Source organism: Patagioenas fasciata, chromosome 1 (genome assembly GCF_037038585.1).
Source record: "Patagioenas fasciata isolate bPatFas1 chromosome 1, bPatFas1.hap1, whole genome shotgun sequence".
NCBI classification, from domain to species: domain Eukaryota; kingdom Metazoa; phylum Chordata; class Aves; order Columbiformes; family Columbidae; genus Patagioenas; species Patagioenas fasciata.
The window spans coordinates 213,595,745-213,623,488 of record NC_092520.1 but is presented as its reverse complement, the minus strand read 5'-3'; the positions used below and the strand labels follow the sequence as shown (position 1 = coordinate 213,623,488).

The window sequence follows — 27,744 nt, the reverse complement described above, 5'->3', positions numbered from 1 at the left end:
TTACCTAGGAATTTGCAATCTGACCAGTTTCACACGTGCTTTCCCCAACCAATCCCATCTAAATTATCGTATTTTGTTCAGTCGCACTTTTCTGTGTTCCTGACCAATACCACTGAGTCAGGATGAGGTATATAAGGCTTTAATTAACACAGCTCAAGGCTCCCCTTTATGTCAACTGACAGGAAGACATTTAGGCCACATGTTTAAAATTGTAAAGTTAAAACTAACTATTACTACCTTCGGTTTAACATCACTGCTCATGTACCTTCAGAGAACCAGGTATATCCTGCTGGGAATGAGTAGGTGGAAAGTGCTGTCTGTCACTGAGCTTTTTAACTACTTACGAAAAGTATCTTAATTTCCAAGATACTAAGCTGATGAAGAGCTGTGTTATTTATACAACAGTGGTAAGCAAAGGACATTTACGTGATGACACACCATGAAAATAGGATGGGGCACATTGTTTTGTTGTTAGGGTAATGAGGCAATAATTGTTGGAATTTGCTAATTAAAATGTGTATACAGTGGGTAATAAGGATGCTTCACCATCACCTATCCTTACCTAATGCTTATGAGCTTTGTCTCCAAGCCAGGTACAAAAAGCTCTCTCAGGTGCAGGCAAGGTTATAAAATAGTAAAGAGAAACCCAGTAGTAAAAGTAGGACATGGATGAAGAACATCAGGCTAGTTGGAAAACCATCCCTGGAAATAAAAACTAATTAAGTCCCCCATTTACAGTTTTGAAGAACTTTGGGCCATAACTTTCTTGTCATGTAAATGGGTTTAAAACACTCAGACAAATGCTGTCCCTGGTCTCCATCCTCCGTTTTGGTCCAGAAGATCCACCCCATGTGTGCAGCTCATCCATACACACCTGTTTTTGTGTTGCCTCCAGTATAGCCCAGTCCCTTGACGGCTTTCAGGACGCTGTTGCGATCCCGGTGCTGGTTGAAGTGGAAAGCTGCTCTGGGCTCTTCACTGTATTGAGCAACAGCAACCTGTCAAATAAAAGTGGGGTTAAAAATGTGGAGGGCTCAAGCACACAGCAAATGTGCCATCACACCATAAACTGCCTTGAGTTTGATAACTGGACTAGTTGCGGTGCAATGGGAGTGGAAAGAAGTGTTTCTAGGCACAAAAATGGCTGTTGGGTTGATAGACACGTAGGGCACAGTCCATATACTTAAGCACAGGCAAAGTGCTTTTTAAGACTTTCTAGGGTAGGAGTGTCAAACTTTTTCACTGGGGGCCACATCAGCCTCGCAGTTGCCTGATGTAATTTTAGGATTGTTAGAAATGTAATTACTCCTACACGTATACAGTCTTAAAATTATACTCAGCCCTTTGAAGGTAATCGCAAGGCTGACGTGGCCCCCAGTGAAAATGAGTCTCACACCCCTGTTCTGAGGCATCAGAGGTTTCTGCACAGGACTGATGGGAGACCTGTGCACTTCAGGCAGCTCATGGTTGGGTGGGAGCATCTCCTGCTGCAGCAGCTCCCATGGCAGCACACATCATCCCTCCTGAATTAAACCCTTGATCTCCATTGAATGCTAAAGGAAGTGAGCTATTGAGTTCACACTATAGCCATCTAGATTGAAATGTCCTCATTTCTCCAGAATTATTTGTTGCCCCAGGGTAATGTCATCATGTGCCTACACCTTCATGACTACCTGTAAGTAAAGAGTGCAAGAAGCTCCCTGTTCCCTGATCAACTGAAAGTAAGCTATGCAGGTCTCCCTTTCAAAGGGCTAATTCAGATATTACATTAATTAAACACAAATGACTGCCAAAAATTATCTACTGAGTCTTCCAATTGGCTTTTCTGAGTCGTTGCTCAACGCTGTAGGCTTCATTTGCCCTTGAAGTGTTTCATAGCATGGTCTGGGGATGTGGTCCTCTGTTTGTCTGGAGAATGCAGTTGCTGGTGTGTGCCTCATCTCCCATCTCAGTCTCCACCTAGGTCTCCACTCATTAGCAGGCTGGATGTGGGCAGAAATGGGGTCTTAGAGGGGGGACCCACACCTGACATACCCCTGGGCTCCATAACCTAGACAGCATTTCAGTAGGTCTGGGATTTGCTTTCTTCCTGATAACTCACTCTAGGAAAAATAACCGTGAAATGGAAATATGTCCAAATGAGCAGGCTGAGATTTAGGAGACTTTTATTCATGTCTTTGTTGGACACACGTGTCTTTAGGCAAAGCCTTTCTGAGCTACAACACATGATTGTTGTCATCGCAGGAGTGACCAAAGGTGAACACTTGGAAGGAAAACACCTTTAGGAAATACATTAACAAAATCTTGCCTGTGTCCCTTCAGGCCCAATCTTAGGGAAATAGGAAATGATCCGGAAGAGGAAATCCTTCACTTTATTGAAATTGCTCTGGCCAATACTTGAGGATTCGTCCACCAGGAACCCGATGTCTGCTTTGAACTTGCCACAGACTGCAGAGGGAAGAGAGAATCTCCATAAGCTGTGGTTTCCTAAAGCAGAAGCATGTTTCTTTGTGTTCAGAGCAACAAGACAAACCCGAGCCCAAAAACCTCTTGCGATGCCAAGTGTCAGTAAGTGAGCGGGCAGCACCTCACCCCACAGGGCAGTGCTGAGACCCTCACTGCATTTTACATGGTTTGCATCTCCCCTTTCCTTGACATCGCCTGCTCTCACTACTCTATGAATAAAGACTAATGTGGGCTCCTGAGATCAGAGAAGACCATGGTCCCTTATGGTTTTGACCTATTGCTACATCATCATTGAATCACACATGGATACACACTCACTTGGCTCGGGGAGAGCCGTCAGCAGTGCAGATGTGGTGGTGCTCAATAGTGGGGTCTCTGGGGTTGGCAGTAGCTTTGTGGTGGTGACCAGTGGAGGAGGAGTTGTCCCCGCATTCCTAGGAGGTACAGATGGGGATCCCATCGTATCCAATTTTGCAGAAATCACTGGAGCGATTGGCGCAGGTGAGTCTCTGTGAGGCCCCACTGTAAGAGGCAAAAGAAAAAAGGTGTTTATTAAACTTATTTTAGTTATGACAAAGCATTAGAAGAAGGCCAAGAAATTAGTCTTAGCATCAGTCACCTAGGTAAAGCTACACCATAAGTCTCCAGCCTTCATACCTGTTTGCCCAAGAAGTGTTGTCTCTGCTCCCTCTGTATCTCCAAAGACTGGTCTTATAGAAAACAAATACATTTCTTTGCTGCTCAGTCCTGTCACTTGATATGATGTAGAAGCTGCTGGCAAACATTCCTGGGAAAGATCAGAAGCTGTGAAAAAGGAAGAAACTCGAAATAACTCTCACGTCTGAAGCATTCCATCTTCTAATGACATCAACTATGGCAAACAGGAGCTTGAAGATGAGACAAATCCTGGGCTTTGGAGATGGAGCTCTTGGTAAGACGTTTGCAAACTGCAACAGCCAGGTCCTAAATCAGATGAAATAAGGTTATTTGTGTCTGACAAGGGAGTTCTTGAGTACACGAATAGGAAATGAAAACGGCAATTCATACAAGTGTTTGGAGAGGGCACTTCGTCCAGGTGGTGTCCGAGGCTGAGCTCTGTGACAGACCAATGGTTTGCAGTGGTTAACACGTAGAGAAACGGGATTCTTTTTTGTTAATGAATGGGTAGTTTGCTGAAAAGTAGAATCAAACTTACTCGAGAAATTTGGTTGCATGCAATTGATAGTTTTGCTCTAAAATCATGATGATAGGAAAAATCTGTGAAAATGCCACCATGATGTTTTGACATTTTATAAGAGTCTTATTATGGGAAGAATGGATGATGAGTTTTGATGCTGTTCAAAGTGGAACTCACACGTTTTCATTCTGTAATAGCATTTTCCCTTTAAAAGACAAAACCAAAGCTTAATCAACTCAGAATTGGTGCAAATAATGTTTCATTTTCACTAGACGTTGGACTCTATGATCTTGAGTGTCTCTTCCAACTTAAATGATTTTGTGATTTTATGAAGGTACAAAATTAAACGAGATTCTGTTGATTAGATGGATAAGAAAACCATGACTTTGGTGCCCCAGTAACAGTCAAGAGAACATACAAAGAAGTGAGAGGAGGGCAACGTCCAGCTGAACTTCACAGAATCACAGGATGGTTGGGGTTGGAAGGGGCACGTGGAGATCACCCAGTCCAACCCACCTGCTAACGCAGGGTCACCAGAGCAGATCACACAGGAAGGTGTCCAGGTGGGTTTGAATGTCTCAGAGAAGGAGACTCCACAACCTCTCTGGGCGGCCTGGGCCAGGGTCTGGCACCTCAAAGGAAAGAAGTTTCTGCCCATATTCCGATGGACCCTTCTGTGCTTCAGTCTGTGCCCGTTGCCTCCCATCCTGTTGTTGGGCACCACTGAACAGAGTCTGGTCCATCCTCTGACACCCACCCTGCAGATATTTATAACCATTGATGAGATCCCCTCTCAGCTTCTCTTCTCCAGGCTGAACATCCCCAGCTCTCTCAGTCTCTTCTTCTCCAAGGTCCTTCCTATCGCATGGGGGAGGAAGGCTGGCTCTGGATGGAGCCCCATTGACATACATGGGTTTGTTTTTGTAACACTGGACAGAGGAGGTCTACAGCTGGGATGACCTCAAGCTGTGTAGAAGGGGATTCAATCTTCTATAGGGCAGGCTGGCTAGAGTCAGTTGGCAGAGAGCAGAGCATTAAATGAGCTTAAAAGGGGGCCAAGGGAAATGGGTAATGAATGAGTACTCGTCTAGAGAAAAATCAAATTTTGGAGAAGAAAATTAATCAAGGCACCAAGAGACAAAAAAAGGGGAAAAAAAAAAAAAGACAAAATTCTTAATTGCCTTTATACATTAATGCTGGCAGCCTGGGTAATTAAACAAGAGAAATTGGAATTACTCACTTTCGAGCATAAATTTGATCTCATTGGTACTATTGAAATGTGGTGGCAAGATTCATCTGACTGAAATGTTAAATCAATAGTTATAAACCTATTTCAGAAGGATCGATTGAGTGAGGGCACAGGGGGCCTGTCAAACATGGTACTATCCATTTCCGAGCCCCTGACAACTCTGAAACCAATGATTTTTGAATACTTACAGATCGATATTTTAATAGTATGGCATAGGAGGGGAACAGTTGCATTAGATCACTTAAATCACCCTAGAGAACTGAATGTTCAGTTCCCTAATCACTTATCCCTGATACGTAAAGTCAAAAAACGATGCTACCACAGGAGACTTCATCCTGAGTGACATATATTGCAAGTTTGAAGCTGCCAATACCAAAATGTCCTTGGAATTAAAAAATACTAAAGCTGACGACCTACTAACTCAAAAAGCACTGCAGGGAGAGCAAGGGAATTGTGTCAGGTCCTTTTTCTTTGTTGACTTATGAAGATGAACTGATCACTAGCAAAAAGTTAGTGGTTGAAGCATCAATGACAGGAACTTTGCCATATTCAAACAGGTTCAAGCCCACTCTAGGGAAAAATAATATAGCTGGTGCTTTAAAAGGGCAAACCCCATAGGGCCAAATCAATTGGAAAAAGAAATACACGCTAGAAACTGTGAGCAATTATTGCAAGAGTTTTAAAAGCTATTTACTACATAAGAAAGCTTTTTAAAATATAAGAATTCAGGTTGTATGGATGACAAAAACCAACCTATTTTGGTTTACTGCAACTATCATTGATGGACAGGTAGTGACTTCAAATGAAGATACACTGATAATGCCAACCAGCAGGCTTTTTTCTAAGCAATTTTCACGTCTCGTTTTTCTTCCCCTAAGGATTTTGCAATGGCCAAATGGGTCACCTTTGAGCTTACTCGGTGGGCCAGCTTTCATTTTTTCACCTCTTTTTCTCCCAAATGAAGATGGTGAGATGATGTATGGAAGACCCCAGGTCAACCCTTTGCTCTCCTGCAAAACAGGGTCCAGATGGGTTCTGAAGAAGGAGCAGAGCTGGTGTCATCAGTGATGGCATCATTTACCCCTGGGTCAAACTGGACATCACTTAGAGAAACGAGTCATGACACTTGAAGGAAACATCAGCCACTCAAGGCTGGTCGTGGAAGGAAGTTTTCCCTTTAAGACTGAATCAAAGAGACCACATGTCCATGCTTCATCCCCAAATCTCCTTGGGTGACATGGCAGCTCACACAGGAGGAGACCAAATTACAAACCACCCTTCCTTCCCCCACCAAAACAAAAATTACCTGATGACAAGCGCCATGTTAATAGGTACATGGATACTCCAGGAACAGCTGTCCAAGTCAGCAAAACACTTGTCTCTGCAGCCTCCTGCACTGTGAACTCGGTCACTTTGGGTAAGTCCACTGTTAGAGACGAAATGAATAAATCTTAGAGGAGGTAGAAGCTACCACCAAAAGCTTGTTTGAGCTGGAAGAAAGGTGCTGCATCATTTGGGAGGCTCAAGGCCTGGCCCCACTGAAATTCAAAGCAAAAAGTCCAGATAGAAACAATGAAGATGAAGCACATCTTGGCTACACTCGTCCAAAGCTGGTGATTCTCTCAGATGGTACCTACACCAAGCTGCAAAGATGTGTGTGCCAGGAAACACATCTTATCCTGCAAACAGCTTTGGAGACCTTCTGCCTCCTAAAACACCACATTTCTGGTGAGAGGAAGGAATCCCTACAGCACTTAAGGGGTTTTCCAGAAACCTGAATCAGCTCAGATCCTCAGCTGGTGGGAACTGGTGGAGATCTAGCAAATACCTGTTGTCAGATCTTCAGCCCAGACTGCCGGGTATTTCTCTAAACTGATTGTGAAACTGGAGCTGTTGTGATAGGCAATAAAGTTGTTTCTTATTCCCTTGTGCCAGATGTTGGTGCTCCTCAAAACTAAAGCGCTGGCTCCACACCCCTGACCTTCTCCACCATTTGACCTCCAAATTTGCCTATTCTGCAGCAGCAATCAAGTCGCATGATGCCACAGCATCATGAGTGCTGATGTTTGCCTCTATCTGCTGGAAATGGTCAAGATATTGTAACTAAAGAGGTAGTTCCAAGATAACGTGTCACTAAAGTAACATCTCATGGTGATTATTGGCAGATGAAAACAGGCAAAGTCCCAACATTTCTCAGTGATAAGAAGAAAAGGACCAATGCATGATTGATGAACAACTTCTCTGACTTCCCAAATCCCTACTATGCCTAGTGATATTTTTGTTAGTGACTAAAACCTGGTTCAGTTACAGGGCTTCCACCTGCTTGTGTAGACATTACCATCCCCATCTATCCTGATGATCTGTGGGAAAAGGAAAGAGCTGAGCTAAGCTCCTGTTTTCTGAGGTTTCTTGTGCTCTGTCCTCATAGAATTATTTTGGTTGGAAAAGAACCTCATGGTCATTGAATCCAACCATTAATCCAACACTGACAAGTCCAGCACTAAACCATGTCCCCAAGAAACTCATCTCTGTGTCTGTTCAACCCCTCCGGGGCTGGTGACTCCAGCACTGCCCTGGGCAGCCTGTTCCAATGCCCCACAGCCCTTTGGGGAAGAAATTGTTCCCCACATCCAACCTCAGCCTCCCCTGGTGCAACTTGAGGCCGTTTCCTCTGCTCCTGGCCGTTGTTCCTGGGGAGCAGAGCCCGACCCCCCTGGCTCCAAGCTCCTTTCAGGCAGTTCAGAGATCAGAAGGTCTCCCCTCAGCTCCTGTTCTCCAGCTGAACCCCCCAGGTCCCTCAGCCGCTCCCATCACACTTGTGCTCCAGCCCCTCACCAGCTCCGTTCCCTTCTCTCAGCTTGCTCCAGCACCTCAAGGCCTTTCTTGGCGTGAGGGGCCCAAAACCGCCCCCCGGATTCAAGGTTTGGCCTCAACAGTGGCCAGTCCAGGAGGACAAATATATCACACCTTGCTAAGAGAGCAGGATGCTCACCATTGAATGGTACCCAGGATAACTTATAATGAGTCACCCCAGGAAGCCTCCTCCAAGACAGTTTCAAATTGTTAACACCAGTGTCAGTAACCCTCAGATCTTGAATGGTCTGGATGATGTGGGACTCTGCAGGAGACACTGCAAAAATTAACCAGGATGAGATGTCTGAAGTAAAAGCCCAAGTTACGCAGAGCTCATGGTTCTAAGCTATGGCACTGAAGAAGGACTTGGGTATTTATGCAATATCTACTTTCTAGACATTTCCCGGCTGCATTTTCTAATGAATTGATGGAGAGGAGCACTGTGCAGTTAAGCTGAGGGATCTCATCCGCATTTCCTACTGCCTGCAACAAACTCTGCTGACACAACACAGCGATGTGAGGAGGCGGCCCAAGAGAGGACAGGTCATCCAGATGCATCTTCAGACACCGTGGGGAACCGTGGTTCAGATGAATTCATGTGAAAAGGACACCGAAAGGACTCAAGAATCTGAGTCTGAAGAGGCAGAGCCACAACTCAAGGAATATCACATCTCAAGAGTCCATGATGGTGAGCTGACCCTGAGCGGCGCCTACAGAGAGGCTCCTACCTTTCTGAGGTGGCTGTGGATAAATAACACCGGGGAGCATGTTAATATATCCAGGGTTTCCTACCTATGCCAAGCCTGTTCAACATGACAGAAGGACATGTCCACTCCTACCCATTTTTCTCCCCTGTGGCTCCCTCATCTCTCTTCCAGCTGGACTGTTTCACGATGTTGAAGACTTTGGCCACTGGTCTGGATTTTGGGATGCCTGGAAGGTTGGCAAGTGCAGACTGGGCAGTTCAGACCTGACGGTTGGCCCAAGCCCATGGTACATGAACAGATCAACTGCAAAGCACCTGAGCTCCAGTTTACATCTGGAAAATCCCAGGCAGAAACCCCAGAGCCTTTGGGATTCAGGTCTTCAGCCATCAGGCACAGCTGGATTGTAGGGCAAAGGACCACCACCATGGTGTCCCCAACATGAGGGGAAGGTGATGGGAGTGGGGTGTAGGAGGCACAGTGTAAGGCCTTTGTAGGAATACACAAGGTTGAGCCAGCCATGCAAGGGGTGTGTGGTGTGGTAGCTACTTGAATGTCCTGCCCATACTCACATGTCCTGGCTGAGGTTGTGATCCCCGGTCCCTCCACTGAGCCAAAGAGCACGTAGAGGGAAATCACGTACTCGGTGTCATGGGCCAGGTTGCGGAGCTGGTAGGATGTGATTGATCTGTTGAGGGCCAGCTGGCGAGGACGGTCTTTCCCAAAGAACTCTTTGGGAGAGAGCAAATAAAATAGAAGAGGATAAAGAGTGAAGAGTCTGGGGAGAAGCTCTGTTGAGTGTTTGGAAAGACGTTTTCCCTGGCGGTACATCTCCAGCCCAGCTGAAGCTCTCTTGTAGAACACCCATGTATGTGCTGGGGCAAGAGACAGTTTTCCTATGGTTATTTATTTGGGAATTTGAATGACTAAAGGATTCGAACCAGTTGAGAAGAACAAAAGGAACTAAACTAGTTCTCACATCCAGGGCACACAGTAATGTGATGCAGTCCAAAGGAGGCTCCAGCATGTTGTCTGCCCCTTCCCAGCATCTCCAGAGACTTGCAAAGCTCCTGTGCTGGATGACCTGCCCCAAGTCTTCTCTGAGGACCAGGCAAGGTGGTGTAGGACTCTTGCTCTATACATTGAATGGAGTTGCTGCAGAGACCCTGGAATTGCAGGTCAGGTCCAGGAATAACTTCTGGTTTCAGTTAATACCCTGAAGTTGTGGGAGAGGCTGCTCAGACCAGTTAATGAGTTGGACTTGCCCCTACACCCACCATCCCTGAGGTTCCTAGTGCTTTATCTCCCATCCCACAGGAGAAGGTGAAGGTGCTAGAAGCTGGAAGAGGACAGGATCTTACCTGGTGTAGGGCCCCAAGCCACTCGGTACCCAGTGGCCCCAGCAACTGAGTCCCAGGAGAGCAGAGCGCTGTTGATGGATATCTCACTCACGTTCAGCATCTGGACGGTACTCGATGCCACTGGAAAAGATCAAAGTTGACCAACTGCATCAAGGTCCCAACAGCTTCTAAGTGCCTCCTCAAAAGCTGCGATGACCCAAGAGTGTTTTCTGCACCAGACGACAGGCAGGGTGGTGACTACAAATGACACCAGCTCTGTGCTGTCAACACGGGTTCACCCACCATCCATGTCCTCTTGAGCTGACTCCCGCCCTTGCCACAGGTCACTCACCTGTCGTTGCTTTTCTGCTCACCACCGGCCCCTCAACATCCCCGAAGACGGGGTTGATGGTGACATTGTACTCGGTGCCAGGCTGCAGCCCCTGGATCATGTAGTAGCTGTAGGTGTTGCTGAGGTTCACGTCCTGGATGCTGCCCTCTGCAAAAGGAAATGATGTCTGGGCTCTCTTGGGTCAGACCAAGGAGGACCAACCTCCTTAGGTCTCCTTGGCTGGGAAGGCAGTGGGAAAGCACAAAACCAACCACTTGAGAAGTACACAGTTGCATGAGATTGAATGGAACTTCATCCTCCCGGATTGCATGTGTGCTGGCAAGGTCCACAAGCTGAGGATGGTAGGGACACGGCTTAGTGCAACAAGCACATATCTTGGTTGGAGAGCCAATGTATGTACAGGTAGAAATCAGCCACAGCCACTCAGGCAGACCTCAGTGATCACCAATAGATCAAGGCTGGTGAGGCCCCACCTTGAATACTGCTCTCAGTTTTGGGCCCCTCGTGCCAAGAAAGGCCTTGAGGTGCTGGAGCGAGTCGAGAGAAGGGAACAGAGCTGGTGAGGGGCTGGAGCACAAGTGTGATGGGAGCGGCTGAGGGACCTGGGGGGTTCAGCTGGAGAACAGGAGCTGAGGGGAGACCTTCTGATCTCTGAACTGCCTGAAAGGAGCTTGGAGCCAGGGGGGTCGGGCTCTGCTCCCCAGGAACAAGCGCCAGGAGCAGAGGAAACGGCCTCAAGTTGCACCAGGGGAGGTTGAGGTTGGATGTGGGGAACAATTTCTTCCCCAAAGAGCTGTGGGGCATTGGAACAGGCTGCCCAGGGCAGTGCTGGAGTCACCATCCCTGGAGAGTTGGACAGACACAGAGATGAGTTTCTCAGGGACATGGCACAGTGCTAGAGTTAGGTTATAGTTGTACTCAATGATCCTGAGGGTCTTTTCCAGCCAAAATGATTCTATGATTCAATGATTTTATAATGCAGGGCTTTGCAGGACAAACAAAATAAATAAGCTAGCAACACACAAATGGTCACGTATGGGCCTGCGAGCAGACCCGTAGGAGGGCCACACTCTGCCCAGCCCTGGGGGACTTAGTGCTGGAGTCATCTTGCCTTCCATGCAGGATGCCGAAGCCAACTGATGCCACAAAATACATTTTCTTATTTATGTATCCTTGTTGTGGACTAGAAACCATTCAACTAAACCTCTCGGTATCGCTCTAGAGGGAGGCACGGCACAAGAAGAGTTAAAACCCAATCCCTGGGGATCTCACCCCGTTTTCAGAGGGGCAGAGAGGGGCGGGCAGCAGCAGGTTGGGGTTTGGAGGGGAGGAGGCTGCCGTTTGCAGTTTGGTCGCTGGAGGGTGCCATGTCCCCATCTTCTGCTCCACCAGCTCCCTGAGCCCCATCCCCCTCCCTCTCCCACCCCTCATTCCATGGACCTCCTCTCCACATCAGCAGCTCGTTTATGTTTAACTGTTCTCTCTCTTAGAAGTCAGAGAAGAAAAACAAAATCCCTCCAGGGTCTGGGACGGCTGCACGGGGATGGGCAGAAGGCGTCTGGATCCCAACACCCATAACGCATGGACCCAGGATGGGATGGGGTGTTGGAGAAGGACCCTGCAGTAGAGGGTGGGTTGCCCCTTGGATTTTAGCACCTCTGGATTTGCATGGACCCAGGATGGGATGGGGTGTTGGAGAAGGACCCTGCAGTAGAGGGTGGGTTGCCCCTTGGATTTTAGCACCTCTGGATTTGGGGTGAACCGGCAACGGGTGACAGAGCTGCTCAGAAAGAGCAAACCTGGAGTAGAGGTGATGTGCCCTTGTTGCTTTATTTGAGGATGACCCACACTGTCCCCTCAAGGTGTGTCCCCACTCCAATGACATGGCAGGCTGAGGAGGTGCATTCTCCATTTCTAGCTGGGGTATCGAGCAAGGACTGTGTGAAGCTGAGTTTTGGGGTGTTCTGTGATTTTTTTTCTGGAGAACCGTTCATTACGAAACAATAAAAACAGTTTTATATATATTCCCTGTAAAGAATTTTCCCTTCTGATGATCTTCAGAGCTGTTCTCCAAATAACGCCCCCCCGCCCTGGTGGGAGATGTCTCCTTATTTCATAACCAGGGGAACTGAGCCAGAGGAGAGTGTGCTATTTATTCAAAGCCTGTGATGGAGCCCAGGTGTTCTGACATCCCATCTCATCTTTGAATCGCAAAAACATCCATCTCCCAAGGCCAAAATATGCCATTAAACCTGAATTTCTAACTTCTGCTCCCCCACACCAGCAATGAAAATATGTTTGGGTTCAGGGCAGGGGAGAAGCTCCAGCTGCAAATGAAGATCTGTCTTCAAACACAAAAGTTTGTGTGAGAATGAGGAGGCATTATGGGATGCTGGGGGATGAAGCCAGGTCTTAGGGCTGCAGAGAGAAAAGCAACAAGTACAGGCACTTCCAGTCTGTAACATGGTACCTGTTGTCCCAAAAGGAGGTAACCCCAGCTGCTCAGGGTTCTGGGATCATAGAATAGTTTGGGTTGGAAGGGACCTTAAAGGTCACCCAGTGCCAGCCCTGCCATGAGCAGGGACATCTTCACCAGCTCAGGTTGCTCAGAGCCCCATCCAGCCTGGCCTGGGATGTCTCCAGGGATGGTTCATCCACCACCTTTCTGGCCAACCTGGGCCAGGCTCTCACCACCCTCAGGGACAACAATTTCTTCCTCTTGTTTGGCCTGAATCTCCCCTCCTTTAGTTTAAAACCATCACCTCTTGATCTGTTGCAACAGGTCCTGCTCAAAAGTCTGTCCCCATCTTTCTTTTAAGTCCAAAGGGGCCACACTAAGGTCTCCCTGGAGCTTCTGTTCTCCAGCTGAACACCCCAGCTCTCTCAGCCTGTCCTCCCAGCAGAGCTGTTCCAGCCTCGGGTCATTCCTGTGGCTCCTCTGGCCCCTCTCCAGCAGGTCCATGTGTGTCCTGTGCTGAGAACCCAGAGCTGGACACTCTCAGTACGGATGGATGTTCAGCTCTGCATGGGCAACTTTAGCAGCTCCCCTCCAGCTATTAATTCCTTTCAGAGCTACTCAGGCCCAGTAAAGCCAGCATTAATCCCATGTCAACAAGGCTGGATAGCCATTATCCTGATTTATGCAGAGCCAGAGCAGGTATTTTTGCATCCATGGCAGAGTTTGGATACACCCACTGTACGGCTCTCTGCTGCAAGCTACTGCTTTATCCCCATGGGAATAAAACTCCACCATTCACAGAGCCCAAAACACCTGTTTTCCCGCAGCTTCTTTTTACATATCTGGACACAGAAGATGTCAATGCACATAATGCCTTGAGGACCTCACAGGTCCTGTCTCTCCATGTCCCCACTCACTGACGCATGCATCCCAGTCCTGAGTCTCTACCTGCTGATGTCCAGGTGAGTCTGTACCCCGATGCTCCCCGAACAGGGCTCCACCTTGCCTGGAGCGTGTTGGTGGTCTCATTCTGCAGCAAGATGCTTTTCACAGGCAGGAGCTTCACTAGAAGGACAAGGAACAAGCCCCTCAGAGAACTTACTTGCCAGTGGAGCACTTTTCTGGTTGCCCTCCTCACATTGTTGTTTCTCAGCCTGCTTGTCAGCAGGAGAGAGAGTTAAAAGGGAGCCCTCCCTGACAGGCTGAAGTCACCTTATAAAAGCAGTGATGACCACATCTGTGACCATTGCTTTCCAGGACCAGCGCCTCTAATGCGCTACCTGATTTGCTTTATGCAGTGTGTGTGCAAAACAGGAGGGCAAGTGAGGCTCTGGCACATCTCCCACCCTTCCTCCCAAACAGCGTGATGGTGTTCAAGGGTGTCCATGTCCATGCATGTGATGGGGGAGAGCAGAGCTCCAGGTTGGAGGTAAGAATCTGTTGAACGTGTCTAAAGGAGATGCACATCACCCTACAACACCCACCAGTTGTGAGGTGCTTATCAACTGCAAAGGGTGTGAAGAGAGCACCCAGGGCAAGAAGGGACCAGCCACAGAATCAAACCTCTTACATGTTCTCCCCACAGCAGCCACAGGCCGGCTCGGCCCCTGGGGGTACATGGCGTAGACGCTGATGTTGTATTCTCTGTCCTCCTGCAAGTTATCCAGCACGTGGGAAGAGACATCACTGCGCAGAACCTGCTCGTAGGTCATTCCTTGTCTGTTGGCTGCAAAATCGAGGAGAAGAGTGATGGTGAAGACTTCCTGTCTACATCCCATGGTGATGTCTTCACAACATGGTGAAGAACATGATAGGATCTGGTTCAAGTGCATGGTTGAAGTCCCCCAACCCATATGATGTTGCTGAGAGGGATGTCTTTAGATAAGGCTTGATAGTTGCACACTGCCCTAGCTCTCCAGATCACATAGAGGTGAGTGTGAGCCATACCAAAGGCTTGAAGTCACCCCACATTGACACCAAAGCAGGCATTTGAGTGTGAAAAATATCCATGGCAGGTCTGGATGTGATCGCGCAGATGGGCACAAGGCATCCACAGCACCATCCTCATCTTGTTCTTCAAAAGAAAGTCCTTCAAAGGGCTCTCCTCCTCCATCCTGGAGGAAACAAGCTGTCTGGAAGAGGTTAACGTGGCCTCCTTCCAGAGTAATGCCAGGAGCTCCATGGTGCATTCTTCCTTGGACAGAATGGCACCTTTTCTGTCCTCAGGTCACTGCTCGTTTTAAAGTCAAGTCCAAGGAAAATTAATCAAATCTGAACTTACCTCTGGGGATGTAGATCTTGTAGCCCTCCAGCTTCCCCAGCGGAGGTGTCCAAGCCACCTTCAAGCTAAAAGGCCCTTCTTCTATCACACGGAAGTTAGTGACTGGAGGCACAGGTGCTTTGGGATACAAAAATATTGCAGAAATTGATGTGCCGTGGCAAAAGCCCTTGGAAAACCTTTTTGTCTTCAAGAACAAAGAGACACAAAAGTGAGGAGCACCAGTTCTCCCTGTTCTCTTGGCTGAATTCTCAAAAGCAAACACCTCCTCTTTATCAAACCCTCGTCTGCTTGAAAATTGAGCTGAAAACCCCCAAGGCAGGGAGCTTGTGGACTTCCTCTTGGAATGGTGTTGGGAACTGTGCAATATCTACCCACATGGCATTTCCTCTTGAGCAGAGATGGCCTGCTGTGGTTTCATGGAGGCTGAGCAAGGACACATGAATCAAATGCTACTTGTGCCTATGGATGCAACTCTTACAAAGAGGAACCCATTTTGATCCAGTCAGCTATGGCAGACAGATTTATAGCTTTTGCCTCCAGCTTCATGTTGGGGATAATAAGAGAAGAGATCAAATGGCTTTATTTCTACCCATAAAGACATTCCATCTTATTCCTGGCAAGTACATACGAGTCAACCTCATTGAGGTGCTTTATTTATTCATGCTGTCAGAGAACTTCCCTCAAGAAGACAAACAATTTAAGACATTGCAGGGGGTGGGGGAAGAAACAAAAGACAAGGGAGAAAGGAATAATTATTTTAAAAACCCCTTGGGCAAAGCAGTCTTGGCACTTATTGCAAAACAGGGAGAGAAACAGAATTAGAGCACCCCTTAAACTCTTGAAAACCCTTGGAGTAGTGCAGAGACTTTTGGGACAAAAACCTGCTCCATTCATCACATCTGACCCAGTGTCTTGCACTCCAGGGTTTGGTCAAGAGTGACTTTGCTCCTCTGTTTCCAAGAACCTTGTAATTACAGCCAGCCATGTGATAGCAAAAGAATTTGGCTTGGCAGATTGCAAATCAAAGGAAGCCTACATCATTTCATGGGATATTTCCTAAAGGTCATGATCATACCACCTTGGTGTTCACCTTGGATGAGAAATGAAGCCCTAAGTGCATGAACAGCACCAACACAAACTTTTTGGACCACCCACTTCTAAAACAAGGTGTTCAGAATATACATCTCTCCATAAAACCCATATCTGTTTTTCTCAACCCATGGTCTCCAAAAGCTTTCTCATCCCAGGTAACATGAGTGTTCTGTGATCTGAATCCCAGACTGGATTCATTAAATTCTGCATTAAATTCATCAGATGATATGAGGTATCCAGTGGGTTGCACCCTGTGCTTTCAAGTGCACCCACTCAACCCTGCACCTCACACCATCGGCATTTGCATGGGCATCTTCCTACCCATTCCCACCTCTCCTCACATATACAGTTTTGGGGTGGGTTTTTTTCCTCTACCCAGACAAGGAACACACAGGGATGACTACGAAAAAGCCACCTACTTGTTTTCCCCTTGACAGCTGCTGACTCCCCAGGAGCATCTGCATAGATGGCCCTCACCGTGAAGACGTACTTGGTGTTGGGTTTCAGATCGGTCACCAGCACGGTACTTTTGTCACCATCCACCACAATCTGTCACACAAGGGGACAAATGGCACCATTACATCTCCATGACAGCAGAAGACTCAGTATGTTTGCAACAGGTTGGGAACAAATGATAATTTGCGTTCATACTGGACATAGAACCAACACAGGACAGTGGCAAGAGTGGATTTCATGAGGTAGCCCATTGGGTGGTTCCCAATCCTCTTCTAAAAAATGGAGAAAAAGCAATCATAATTGGCAAAGAAAGCTTATTTTAATCTCATAGAGGGAGATTTCAACGTAACCTGAGGGCAAGGCAGGTGGAGACAACTTCTGTGTTTTCACTGTGTTCTTATGAGATTCTGAAGCAGCCAAGGATGATCATTCTTGTTAAAGATGATCTTAATAATTAATACAATTAATAATCTTAACCTTAATAATTTATGCTTTCATAGCTTTGTTCTATTATTAGAAATCAACGCTTTTAGGCATACATCTTCTGGCCTTCTATCTTGCTCTCAAACTTTGTGCAGTGACCAAGCTGAACCAGAGCGAGCTGGCACACATGGCCGTGTCCCTCACACAACGACATGGCAAATTCAAAACGTAAGCAAGTGGAGATCTTACCAAGATGAGCAACCTTAGCAGCAAGAGGAACAGGGTATGTTGCTTATTTGAGAGGAGGTATTACAAAGAGTACTTCTCATTTACATGTTCTTATTATCCCAACAGAGTTTGTGCCAGTTCATGCCACATCCTTCTTCCTCTCTACATTCCCACCCATCAGCCCCAGAAACTCCAACTCATCACAACAACAATGTCAAAATTAGCAAGAGCAATCAACACAGCTGCAAATCTGATGGTTCATCTATAGACCTTCACTTCCAGCAGCAGCTTCAGGAACTTACACTAATGCACTGGGCTGTGGCCAGGTTAGCTGAGGTACATGGAATAAAGATGGGGACAGACTTTTGGGCAGGGCCTGTTGCAATAGGACAAGGGGTGATGGTTTTAAACTAAAGGAGGGAGATTCAGACCAGACATGAGGAAGAAATTGTTGGCCCTGAGGGTGGTGAGAGCCTGGCCCAGGTTGGCCAGAAAGGTGGTGGATGAACCATCCCTGGAGACATCCCAGGCCAGGCTGGAGGGGGCTCTGAGCAACCTGAGCTGGTGAAGATGTCCCTGTTCATGGCAAAGGGTTGGGCGAGATGAGCTTTGAAGGTCCTTTCCAACCCAGACTATTATATGATCTCCTAACCAGGCTGTACCACCAGCAGCCTCAGCAGAGGATCAAACCCTGACACCGGGACCTGCAACTGGTGCTCTGCAAAATGGGGACACAACTCTACCTGCTGTTGGTCATCTGAATTTGGCTGCCCCGAAGGCAGCAAGGGCTGAAGGTGGACATGGTACCCCGTCACCCTCCCTGTAGCCGGCATCCACGTGAGTCGCAGCGAGCTGTGGCTGTGCTCACTGACATACAGATCCCGGGGACCGACGATCTTCTCAGCTGCAAAAAAAAATAAAGAAAGAAAAGGACCTTTGGTTTGGACTGTGATGGCACCAGTGCTGGACATGTGCAGGTTGTTCGTTGATGGAGTCAATGTATTCAATACAGAGAAAGCCTTGGGTATAGATGGCACTGACTTAGACCAAAAGTGCTGGAGCAGCTGTGATTTGTTTCCAGGCCAGAGTCATGCAAGCAGGTTTTCTTTTGGCAAATTACATTTTCAGCACAAGAAAGGAAAAAACAAACCAACCAACAAACATGGTTCTGGTTACATTTTCCCTGTGAATGCTTAATTCATAGGACATCAGCTCCTTCCTGCCACCAAAGAATATTCAGCCAGAAAGCTTGAACATCATATGGACCATCGCAGGAAGTCATGATGTTACAGAACCATGGAGCAAAGAAAGGAGGGAAGTAAGGAAGGAGGGAGAGAGGGATTGACAGAGAAAAGGAAGAAGGAAGGGAGGAAAGGAGAAAGGGAGGAAAAGAGAGAAAGAGAGAAAGAGAGAAAGAGAGAAAGAGAGAAAGAGAGAAAGAGAGAAAGAGAGAAAGAGAGAAAGAGAGAAAGAGAGAAAGAGAGAAAGAGAGAAAGAGAGAAAGAGAGAAAGAGAGAAAGAGAGAAAGAGAGAAAGAGAGAAAGAAAGAAAGGGAGGGAGGAAGAGAGAGAAAGAAAGAGAGAAAGAGAGAAAGAGAAAGAGAGAAAGAGAGAAAGAGAGAAAGAGAGAAAGAGAGAAAGAGAGAAAGAGAGAAAGAGAGAAAGAGAGAAAGAGAGAAAGAGAGAAAGAGAGAAAGAGAGAAAGAGAGAAAGAGAGAAAGAGAGAAAGAGAGAAAGAGAGAAAGAGAGAAAGAGAGAAAGAGAGAAAGAGAGAAAGAGAGAAAGAGAGAAAGAAAGAAAGAGAGAAAGAAAGGGAGGGAGGAAGAGAGAGAAAGAAAGAGAGAAAGAGAGAAAGAGAGAAAGAGAGAAAGAGAGAAAGAGAGAAAGAGAGAAAGAGAGAAAGAGAGAAAGAGAGAAGGAGAGAAGGAGAGAAGGAGAGAAGGAGAGAAGGAGAGAAGGAGAGAAGGAGAGAAGGAGAGAAGGAGAGAAGGAGAGAAAGAGAGAAGGAGAGAAAGAGAGAAAGAGAGAAAGAGAGAAAGAGAGAAAGAGAGAAAGAAAGAGAGAGTGGAAGAGAAAGAGAAAGGCAAAGGCAATGGTAAAGGCAAAGGAAGACCCTCAAGTGACTTGGATGAAGTTCCTCCAAACTCTGCCCCAAGCTTTTAACTCATCTTTTCATGAGTTTGAGTGCCAAGAGCGGGGCAGAAATTCATTGCTGTCACCTCCGGATTTGCTGCAACATCAGTATCTGTTTGGGCAGAGATCCAGATGTCTTTGAAAAACTCTTTAGCTGTTCTTAGAATTTTCTGCAAGGAACTAAGTTCTTCCTGAGATGTGCTGCTGGAGTTCACCATGAGAAGCCCATCATGAAAGCCCCCAAGGGTTAGAAATGCTGCCACAGCCTATTGCTGCTCCTCTTGTTTGAACCAGCAGCAAGACTTTCAATGTCTGGTATCACCAGACAAACCACGGAGATGCAAACACAAACAAAATTCACAGGACTATTGCCCCCAAGGAACAGGTGTTCCATGAGCTAGATGAGGTTCTGAGGGACATGGTTTAGTGACAGTGTTGGGTCAATGGTTGGACTCAATGATCTTGAGGGTCTTTTCCAACCTAAATGATTCTATGAGCTGGTTGTTCCTCCAGGGTCATCCAACTGCTAAAATTTCTTTGTGATGAGCAGAGGGTATGTGGAAGGTCCACCTCAATGGTGTAGATGGCACATCCAGGGACTGGGAAGGGGCTGGTTTGAGCAGGTGGAAAGCAGGATACAGGGAGAGCCCTGACGCACCTTGGACAGTCTGTTTGATGGGTCGTGGTGGCTCTGAGGCAGTGAAGCAGAGCCTTCGAGAGAGTTTGGGTGCCACTTTGGTGAGCAGGTGGAAATCTTCAACATAAAGCACGTGTTCTGCAGTGGGCTCTGAAGCTATTTTTTTCAGTTCATTCTTGTCTGCATCTTTAATTCCTAGAAGAAGAAAAGAAGAGGCAAGGAGGACATCAAACACCATCCCTGAGGCAGGCCAGGTCTTGGCAAGGGCTGTCAAGAGCAAGCAGGAGCAATGTTTTGGCCTTTGAGTTTCACACCAACTTTGCGGTCACGCTACCATGGTGAAGGATGAAAAGAGGAATGGACACTCAAGCTGGATGGGCAAAAGGTCACAGTTTTCCCCAGAGGCATGTTAGAGACTGACCCAGTGGACATGGCTGCTAATGGGCCCAGAGCTGGAAAGGTCTCCTGCGGTGGAAAGCAGAAAGGAGCGGGGTAGGATCTGGCCTCATCCTTCCCATAGGATCCAGAGACATTTCTGCCCTTCTGATGGATGAGCAGACAACAGGACTTTGAGAGTTTGTGTGAAAATCGCAGGGTTTTCCTGGGGTTCAAATAAAAAAAAGGGGTGGGGGAGAGGGTAACCCAAGAAACCAACCCTCCCTAATTTCCACCTCACGTTTGTCCAAATTGACTTTGTTTCTCTCTATAAACACTACTGACATCCCCTTTTTTCCCCCTGAAATGTTTGGTGAAGGGAAGGATTTGATCTGTAATAAATGGCTGTATTTATCTCTTCTGGATGGGGGAGCAATTGAAACTCTTCCTTGCCAATGGAATTATTCTGATGGACATTTTTAAGATAGCTGAAGTCGATCTCTAAACCCCATTAAAAGAAACCTTCAAAAGTAAAACCATTTCATTTTTGAAAATGTCACATCAAAACGTTTTGACTTTTATGGAACTATTTATTGAACTCCTCCTGAATTCGCAAGTAGTTTTGACAGATGCAAAACTGCAGATTTCCACTGAATAAATCAGCTATTGACAACAACAACAAAAATTTACAAGCACAGCACAGATGTGTTTTTACTGTACTTGCAGCAGTTTTAGTGGCTGAGCATGGGGACAGGTACAGTTTTTAGAGGAGATGGGTGTCGTGTATCAAGAATATTCCCCAGTGCATAGACTGTGCTGGTGCACACAGTATTGGGTGGTGATGCGCCATGTAACTTAGCATGTCCATACGTACCTACAGCAAACACCGTCACCCCTCTGTCCTGCAGAACCTGGGCTTTGTCTTCAACTGAGTCACTGGATTTCCCATCCGTGATCAAAACAACGACCTACAAGAATTGGTATAAGAGCTAGAGAGTGGAAGGGTGCAACATCACAGAGACAGGTGAAGGATTTTAATGCTGAGAAGCCAGACCTTGGATGGAGTCCCTCTCTCTAAAGGGATGGGCACTTGAAAATAAATCCTCCGATAACCCACATGGGGTAACTCAGATGAAATCAGCTTTCATAAGCATGAGCTGGGCAGGAAGCAGAGCATAAATGTTGTGTGTGCCTGCCTCTTTCTATTATCAATAACATGACCAGAAGCTGAGCGAGCTCCTAAATGTGGTACCGCAATTCCAAGCTAAATATCAGATGGTATAAATAAAAACCAAATGGCTCATTCATGCATTCCGATGAAGAAGTTAGAGGTCTGATCCCTACTGAGGATGACACCAGGGAAGCCATCACAGAAGGTCACTTACCTTTGCTGCATCCTCTCGCAGCGTGTCCAGGCGAGACATGGCGTGAGCTGCAAACACCAGGGCTGACCCCGTTTTTAAGCTGCCGCCTTTGAGGGAGAGACCCTGAATGGCCACCAGCATTTCTTCCATGGTCACGTAATCTGTGAGCTCAATACTCATCCTGGGAATGAGAAATGGGGGAACATGGGTGAATAAGGAGCAAGAGAACACTGTTGTCACAGCAAGGATGCATTGATAAGAGTAATGACCAGCAATAATGTTGAGATTTAGCTGGTCACACTACGCTTATATGTAGGCAAGGAGTCCTCTTCACAGTGGTCAAAGGAGTCCAGGGTATGAGGCCCAGAGCTCCATTACCATAAAACACTATGTAAAAATGGATGGTGGGGAATTTCTTGTGGCTGCATTAAATACCAACCTCCTTACCTGGAAAGAGGTCCCCATGGTCAAGCACCTCTAGACTCTGGTGACACTGCTGGGGGTTGAACTCCTGCTCTGCTCTCGCAAGGGTTCAGCAGAGCAGCAAAAGCTCTTTAACCACATGGACATGATCGCCCATCTAGAGCCACAGGAATATAAAAACTGGTGGTAGAGGATGGACTGACCCACCTTGGTTTCTCCCCATAGAGTGCCACCGCCAGCCGGACGCCTCCTTTGCCCATCACTGTGTTCTCAAAGGAGCGGGCCATGCTGCTGATGAAGTCCTTGACCAGTCGAGAGCTCTCGTTCCTTGTGCCCTGTGACTGCCCCACGAGGAACAAAATGTCGGCTGCCTCCGCCGTCCTGCATGCTGAGGGAGAAGAGGGGTAGGAAGACTCATCCCATGCCATACAATCAGCCAGCCAGGAGATCATAGAATCACATAATAGTTTGGGTTGGAAAGGACCTTCGCAGCTCATCCAGTTCTCCCCCTGCCATGAGCAGGGACATCTTCACCAGCTCAGGTTGCTCAGAGCCCCATCCAGCCTGGCCTGGGATGTCTCCAGGGATGGTTCATCCACCACCTCTCTGGTCAACCTGGGCCAGGCTCTCATCACCCTCAGGGGCAACAATTTCTTCCTCATGTCCAGTCTGAAACTGACCTCTTTTAGCTTAAAACCATCACCCCTTGGCCTATCACAACAGGCCCTGCTGAAAAGTCTGTCCCCATCTCTCTTCTCGGCCCCTTTTAAGTCTGGAAAGGTGACAATAAGGTCTCCCTGGAGCCTTCTCTTCTCCAGCTGAACACCCCAACTTGCTCAGCCTGTCAAGATAATCCCCCCTGGGTCATGCAGACCCCCAAATATCACAGATCAGGAAGAGAGACTATGCTCGGGCCAAATGAAGTGGGTAATCATGGCCTTCCCAAAAGAACAGGCTCTATAATTTCTTCCTACTTGCCTGTTTTGCTGTTCCCACCCAGTTTCTCACCTGAAGCACAAACCCTGAGACCCAGATCCATCAAGGCATGCAGGTCTATAGGACATGCTGGAAGCAAGAGGACACCAAGGGGTTTCATATGCCCAGGGGCAGATGTTGACACCTGAACCACACTAAACTGAAATTTGGGAACGTGGCAGTTCTGCCACCCCCTTCTTGCCATCAGAGTCTCCGGAGTCATCATGGGACACTCACACTGACACAGGGCCACCTGGCCACCCACGCTTTCCTAACACTAAACCAACCAAGTCTTCCAGTCTTGCATGAAGAGGGCACAGGATGCTGCGTGCATTTAGCTCTGCAATGCCATGTTGCCAGTGTCTCCAAGCATGAAAAGTATCTTGTGCAAAGAGTGAACAATTTGAGTGGTTTTTTTGTACAAGCCAGAGCTATCTGATGACAGCTGGCAGGGAATGGACAGGTGTATAGGGAAATTTGTTTAACAAACATCAAGGCATATTTCCCTTTCCAGCGTTCAGTCTCAATTTAATTTAATTTTCTTTAGGCATCCAATAAATATATTTCACGGACAGAAATTTGGTGACTTTCAGGGATGCTTAAATTAATGAAGGTTCTAGGAGGGATGTTCAAAATTTTTGTTTTCTTTGGTGTTTCTCTCCCTTGCAGATAGATGATGAGTTATTACTGTCGGGTTGTTAAAGAGCAGGCTCTGCTGACTGCTGGACGAAGACTTTTTGTGTCTTGCTCACCAGGACCAACCTCTTCACACTTCTTTTCAGTTTTATGTCACTGCCCCTTTGGACCTTACCCAACCAGCGCATTGACTTTCAGTTGCAGGTCTGGAGACCCAGGTTGTTCCAGGTTGCTGGGGGAGATGCACTAGGTGGGTTTCTCATGTTTCTGCTGCAAACAGAAAGCTGGTTTAGCTCAACCTCTTCATTTTACCTGACTTTTATCCCATTTCTATAAGCATGCTCCCCAAAGGGCTTGGAAATATGTAGGTTTTGTGCTCTCCTTCATTGCTGGTCGATCCCCTTTGGCCACACAGCAAGACAGAAGATCATTTGCTGGTTATGGATGGATGGCAGTCCAAGGGTCTTTGTTATCCAAGGCGTTTGGTGGTTTCTTCTTTCTTTGTACCTCTTGTCACTGAGCTCTTCACAAATTAACAACTCTGCTAACTGCAGAAAAATAACTGTCTCTTTGTTGTTGTTGTTTTTGTTTTACTCATACATAGTTGGGAATATAAAGAATCTTCCCTTGACAAAAATGGGACACAACTATTTAAATTTTTGCCATAAGCTCTTTTTCCACCTGCCACTTCTATTTTGGATCTACCCATTTTCCCTTGGTTGGGCTTCAATGTTCCATCTCCCCTGGAAGGATTTGGAGGGAAGGTAAAGCCAGTCCTTGGTTCCGACCTCATAATTGGTGGAAATCTTCAACAGCTTCTCAGGGTGACACAAGCTGTATTACCACAAGAAAATCCAACAAAGGTTCCACAAGATGGAGAAGACCATCCATCAGCCCTCCCCAAATCACCCACCTCTTGGAGCTACTCAAGGCAGTGCAGACAGCTTTTCCTGAGAGACCTGCATTTTTGGCCTTGATCTGGAAAACATGCTCAAAATGCCATTGGTATCAGAGGAACCTTTGCTATCCATTGTCTCCACATCCCAGATCCCTAGAAAGCCTCTTCCATCGTGCTTGAACCCTCAGAGTCTTGCTTACCCTGCACAATGTTCCTGCCTTCATTTGCATCCAAGGATAATGAGGAAAGAGACAACAAGAGATCCATGGGATTATAAAGGGCAGGATGGTTCCCCTTTCTTTACAAAGGGGCAATCAGAGCCCATTCTGTGAGATGCTGAGCCAGGAGCTCAGCACCTTTCCAGCTTGGCAATGAAACCCGAGAGTCTACGCTGCTTGGATCAGGTACCTGAAGCTGTCATTGGAAACGTGTGGTGTTAAGCATATTTGGATTGGTACCTTCTGGAGAAAATACCAACACAGACAGCTCTATTAATCACAGGGGGATATGATTTTATTTGAAATTTTCTATGCACCTCCAAAATTACCACGTTTCATCAATCACAGGTTTGCCAGAGACATCTGTAAACGTTGATTTATTGCACTGTTCCCAGCTTTGAATTAAATAGCATTATAGTCAAGTATATTGGCTTAATTGATGGACAGGAACTTAATCAAGTTAATTTTGTAGCTGCTGCCAAAGCTCCATTAACTCCTTGTTGAATTTACTGAGTTTAGCCCAGGTGAATTTACACCTTCAAAGCCTGAGGTCTTGTTGCTGTAAGAACAATTTGAAGAGGGAAGAGCCACTGGATCATACCCGGTCCCATGACAGTCCTGGGAGCTCTGGATTAACTCTGCAGGATGCTCACAATGGTCCTTTGTGCAGGATCCTGAGGCTAAAGACATCATGGAATCATGGAAGAGTTTGGGTTGGAAGGGACCTTTCAAGGCCATCCAGTCCAAACCTCTTCCATAAGCAGGGACATCTTCACCCAGATCAGGTTGCCCAGAGCCCCATCCAGCCTGGCCTTGAATATTTCCAGGAATAAGGCATCTTCCACTTCTCTGGACAACCTATTCCAGTATTTTGGACATGTCATGGATCATGTCGTAACTCCATGAAGTTCTTCTCTGGGGTCCTTTTGTCTCCTGCCTTTCGGCTCCATTCCCCTGTCCCCAAAAGCTCTTTGTAGGCTTCAAGGCTTCCTTGAGGTCTTTTCTCTCACATCTTCTGTGTGATGGCTTGTACCTAGCCTTGGAGATCAGATGAGGAATCAGGAGGGGACATGCTTTTCTCTTTCTCCCCACCTTCTTCTGGAGCAGCTGAAGTGGGACAGTATTAGAGCCAGGACACTGAGCAGAGTTCTGATTTCCTCATAAACTCTAGTGCAGCAAGTCAGGTCCCGTCTGCCCTTGGAGACCATCTGAGATGCTTTGTTAGCCAGATGACCCCAAACTAAAGAACCCTATGCAGAAGTTAGAGGCATCACCACTACATCTCCAATGTGACAGCATCTGTGTGTCTGTCCATGACATTAGCAGAAACAGCTGTTTGGAAAATCTTTGTTTCTCCCTGATGTGTCTCAACATCACCCACAGCTTCTGTATTTATGTAGCCCACTTGTCACGTACCTTCATGAACAACCATGGCTCTGTACTGCACCACAGCCGCTGCCAGGGCAAAGATCTGGGCATATAGCATTTTCATGATCCTCAGGAAGAAGTTCCTTCTTGGTTCCTGGAGTCACCACACAGCCTGGAGAATCATTCATCTGTAGGAGAAAAGAGGCTTTAACATGTGTCATCTGAGTGTGATACTCCCACTTGCCTACAGTGGCAAGGGAAGCTTTTCTCCAGCTACAACAGCTCATCTTGGCTTAGGTAGTCACAGCATTAAAGTCCATAAATCCACTAATTCCTTCATCCCTTTGCTGATGCTATGGGGCAGAGCTCAACTTTGCCCTCCCCAGCACCTTTCCCTAACAACACCCTTTTCAGGCAACAACCACCTTAGGTAATTAAGACTAAATGTGAATATTAGTGGTGTAATGAAAGAGAGAAGCATTTGCTGCCCTAATTACACAGGAGGGAAAGATCACTAGAAGATCACTGCAGAGAGAAATCACCTGCACTCAAGTCTTCATTAGCCTGTTTTGTGACTAACCTTCAGGTTCCTAAATCCAGGATTAGCTGCCTTGCATTTGCTGCCCTTGGAGATCCAGCCCAACATCGTGGGGCACCCAAAGAGGGATGACAATTCTGATTATTGCCTATAGATGGTTTAGTAACTCCCCAAAATGGTTGCAGAAGTGTTTCTCTGTGAAGCAGAGACTTCCCTCTACAAAGGAACAGAAGTGGAGCTGCCAGAAGGGGTTTTATTCTATTTTACTGGGGAAAAAACAAAGTTGTTCTCCCATTCTCAGTCTCACCTGCTTGTCTTGGGCTGAGGAGATTTCACAGGGAGACATGGACCACTTCCAGGGTGGAAATTAAAGACGAGGTGAAAAGACGAGCTCAATGACTTCACCCAGCCTCACTCTCTGCCAGGGCTGGATTGTTCCTTCCAGTTCACAACATGCAACCTCAAAAACCACACCACATTATATTAATAGATAGGGTCCCTTTTGGAAACAAGGCTGAGTTCCTATGCACCGCCTGGAAAAATCCCACCTAAATGAGCCCTCAAACATGCAAGACGAAGGTCAAGTGCGTGGAGCAGCCTGGGTTGTGTCTAGACTGCAGGAGCATCAGGGTTGTGCTCACCTTGCCCATCATATCATGCTGAGACCCTCAGGACTTAAGTTCCCCTAATGTGTTTTCCATTCCTTGTTTTCCCCGCTTTCTTCTCCTAATTTCTGGGTGTACTTGGATGTAATGAAGATCTCTGCTGTGCAAGCGGATAACCTGTGCTGCTGTGTCCTTCTTTCCTAACTCCCGCCAAAACCGAGAGGAGGAAGGGAGAGGAGGAAGGGAGAGGAGGAAGGGAGAGGAGGAAGGGAGAGGAGGAAGGGAGAGGAGGAAGGGAGAGGAGGAAGGGAGAGGAGGAAGGGAGAGGAGGAAGGGAGAGGAGGAAGGGAGAGGAGGAAGGGAGAGGAGGAAGGGAGAGGAGGAAGGGAGAGGAGGAAGGGAGAGGAGGAAGGGAGAAAAATGGAGGGGAGGACAGGCTTTTCATCAACAGAAGTAAACAAGCTTCTAGAAAATCAAGTAACAGAGGAGAAATGCG

The 27,744-nt window shown here is 47.0% G+C and overlaps 1 protein-coding gene across 1 annotated transcript in view; it reads right to left on the bottom strand.

Moving 5' to 3' along the window:
• The window catches only part of LOC136111561 (uncharacterized), a 117,947-nt gene that overhangs the window by 79,221 nt on the left and 10,982 nt on the right, over positions 1 to 27,744 (bottom strand). The window contains exons 2-20 of the mRNA XM_071803547.1: positions 26,154 to 26,293; positions 22,218 to 22,398; positions 21,609 to 21,768; positions 21,098 to 21,191; positions 19,870 to 20,043; positions 17,823 to 17,983; positions 16,392 to 16,521; positions 14,881 to 14,997; positions 14,170 to 14,325; positions 13,548 to 13,664; positions 10,142 to 10,288; positions 9,811 to 9,930; positions 9,022 to 9,180; positions 7,885 to 8,022; positions 6,199 to 6,318; positions 3,124 to 3,270; positions 2,785 to 2,988; positions 2,309 to 2,448; positions 875 to 998 (exon numbers count right to left, since the gene is read on the bottom strand). Of these exons, the coding sequence (XP_071659648.1) occupies positions 875 to 998; positions 2,309 to 2,448; positions 2,785 to 2,988; positions 3,124 to 3,270; positions 6,199 to 6,318; positions 7,885 to 8,022; positions 9,022 to 9,180; positions 9,811 to 9,930; positions 10,142 to 10,288; positions 13,548 to 13,664; positions 14,170 to 14,325; positions 14,881 to 14,997; positions 16,392 to 16,521; positions 17,823 to 17,983; positions 19,870 to 20,043; positions 21,098 to 21,191; positions 21,609 to 21,768; positions 22,218 to 22,398; positions 26,154 to 26,229 (2,665 nt within the window). The 5' untranslated portion in view covers positions 26,230 to 26,293. The remainder of the gene's footprint in view (positions 1 to 874; positions 999 to 2,308; positions 2,449 to 2,784; positions 2,989 to 3,123; positions 3,271 to 6,198; positions 6,319 to 7,884; positions 8,023 to 9,021; positions 9,181 to 9,810; positions 9,931 to 10,141; positions 10,289 to 13,547; positions 13,665 to 14,169; positions 14,326 to 14,880; positions 14,998 to 16,391; positions 16,522 to 17,822; positions 17,984 to 19,869; positions 20,044 to 21,097; positions 21,192 to 21,608; positions 21,769 to 22,217; positions 22,399 to 26,153; positions 26,294 to 27,744) is intronic.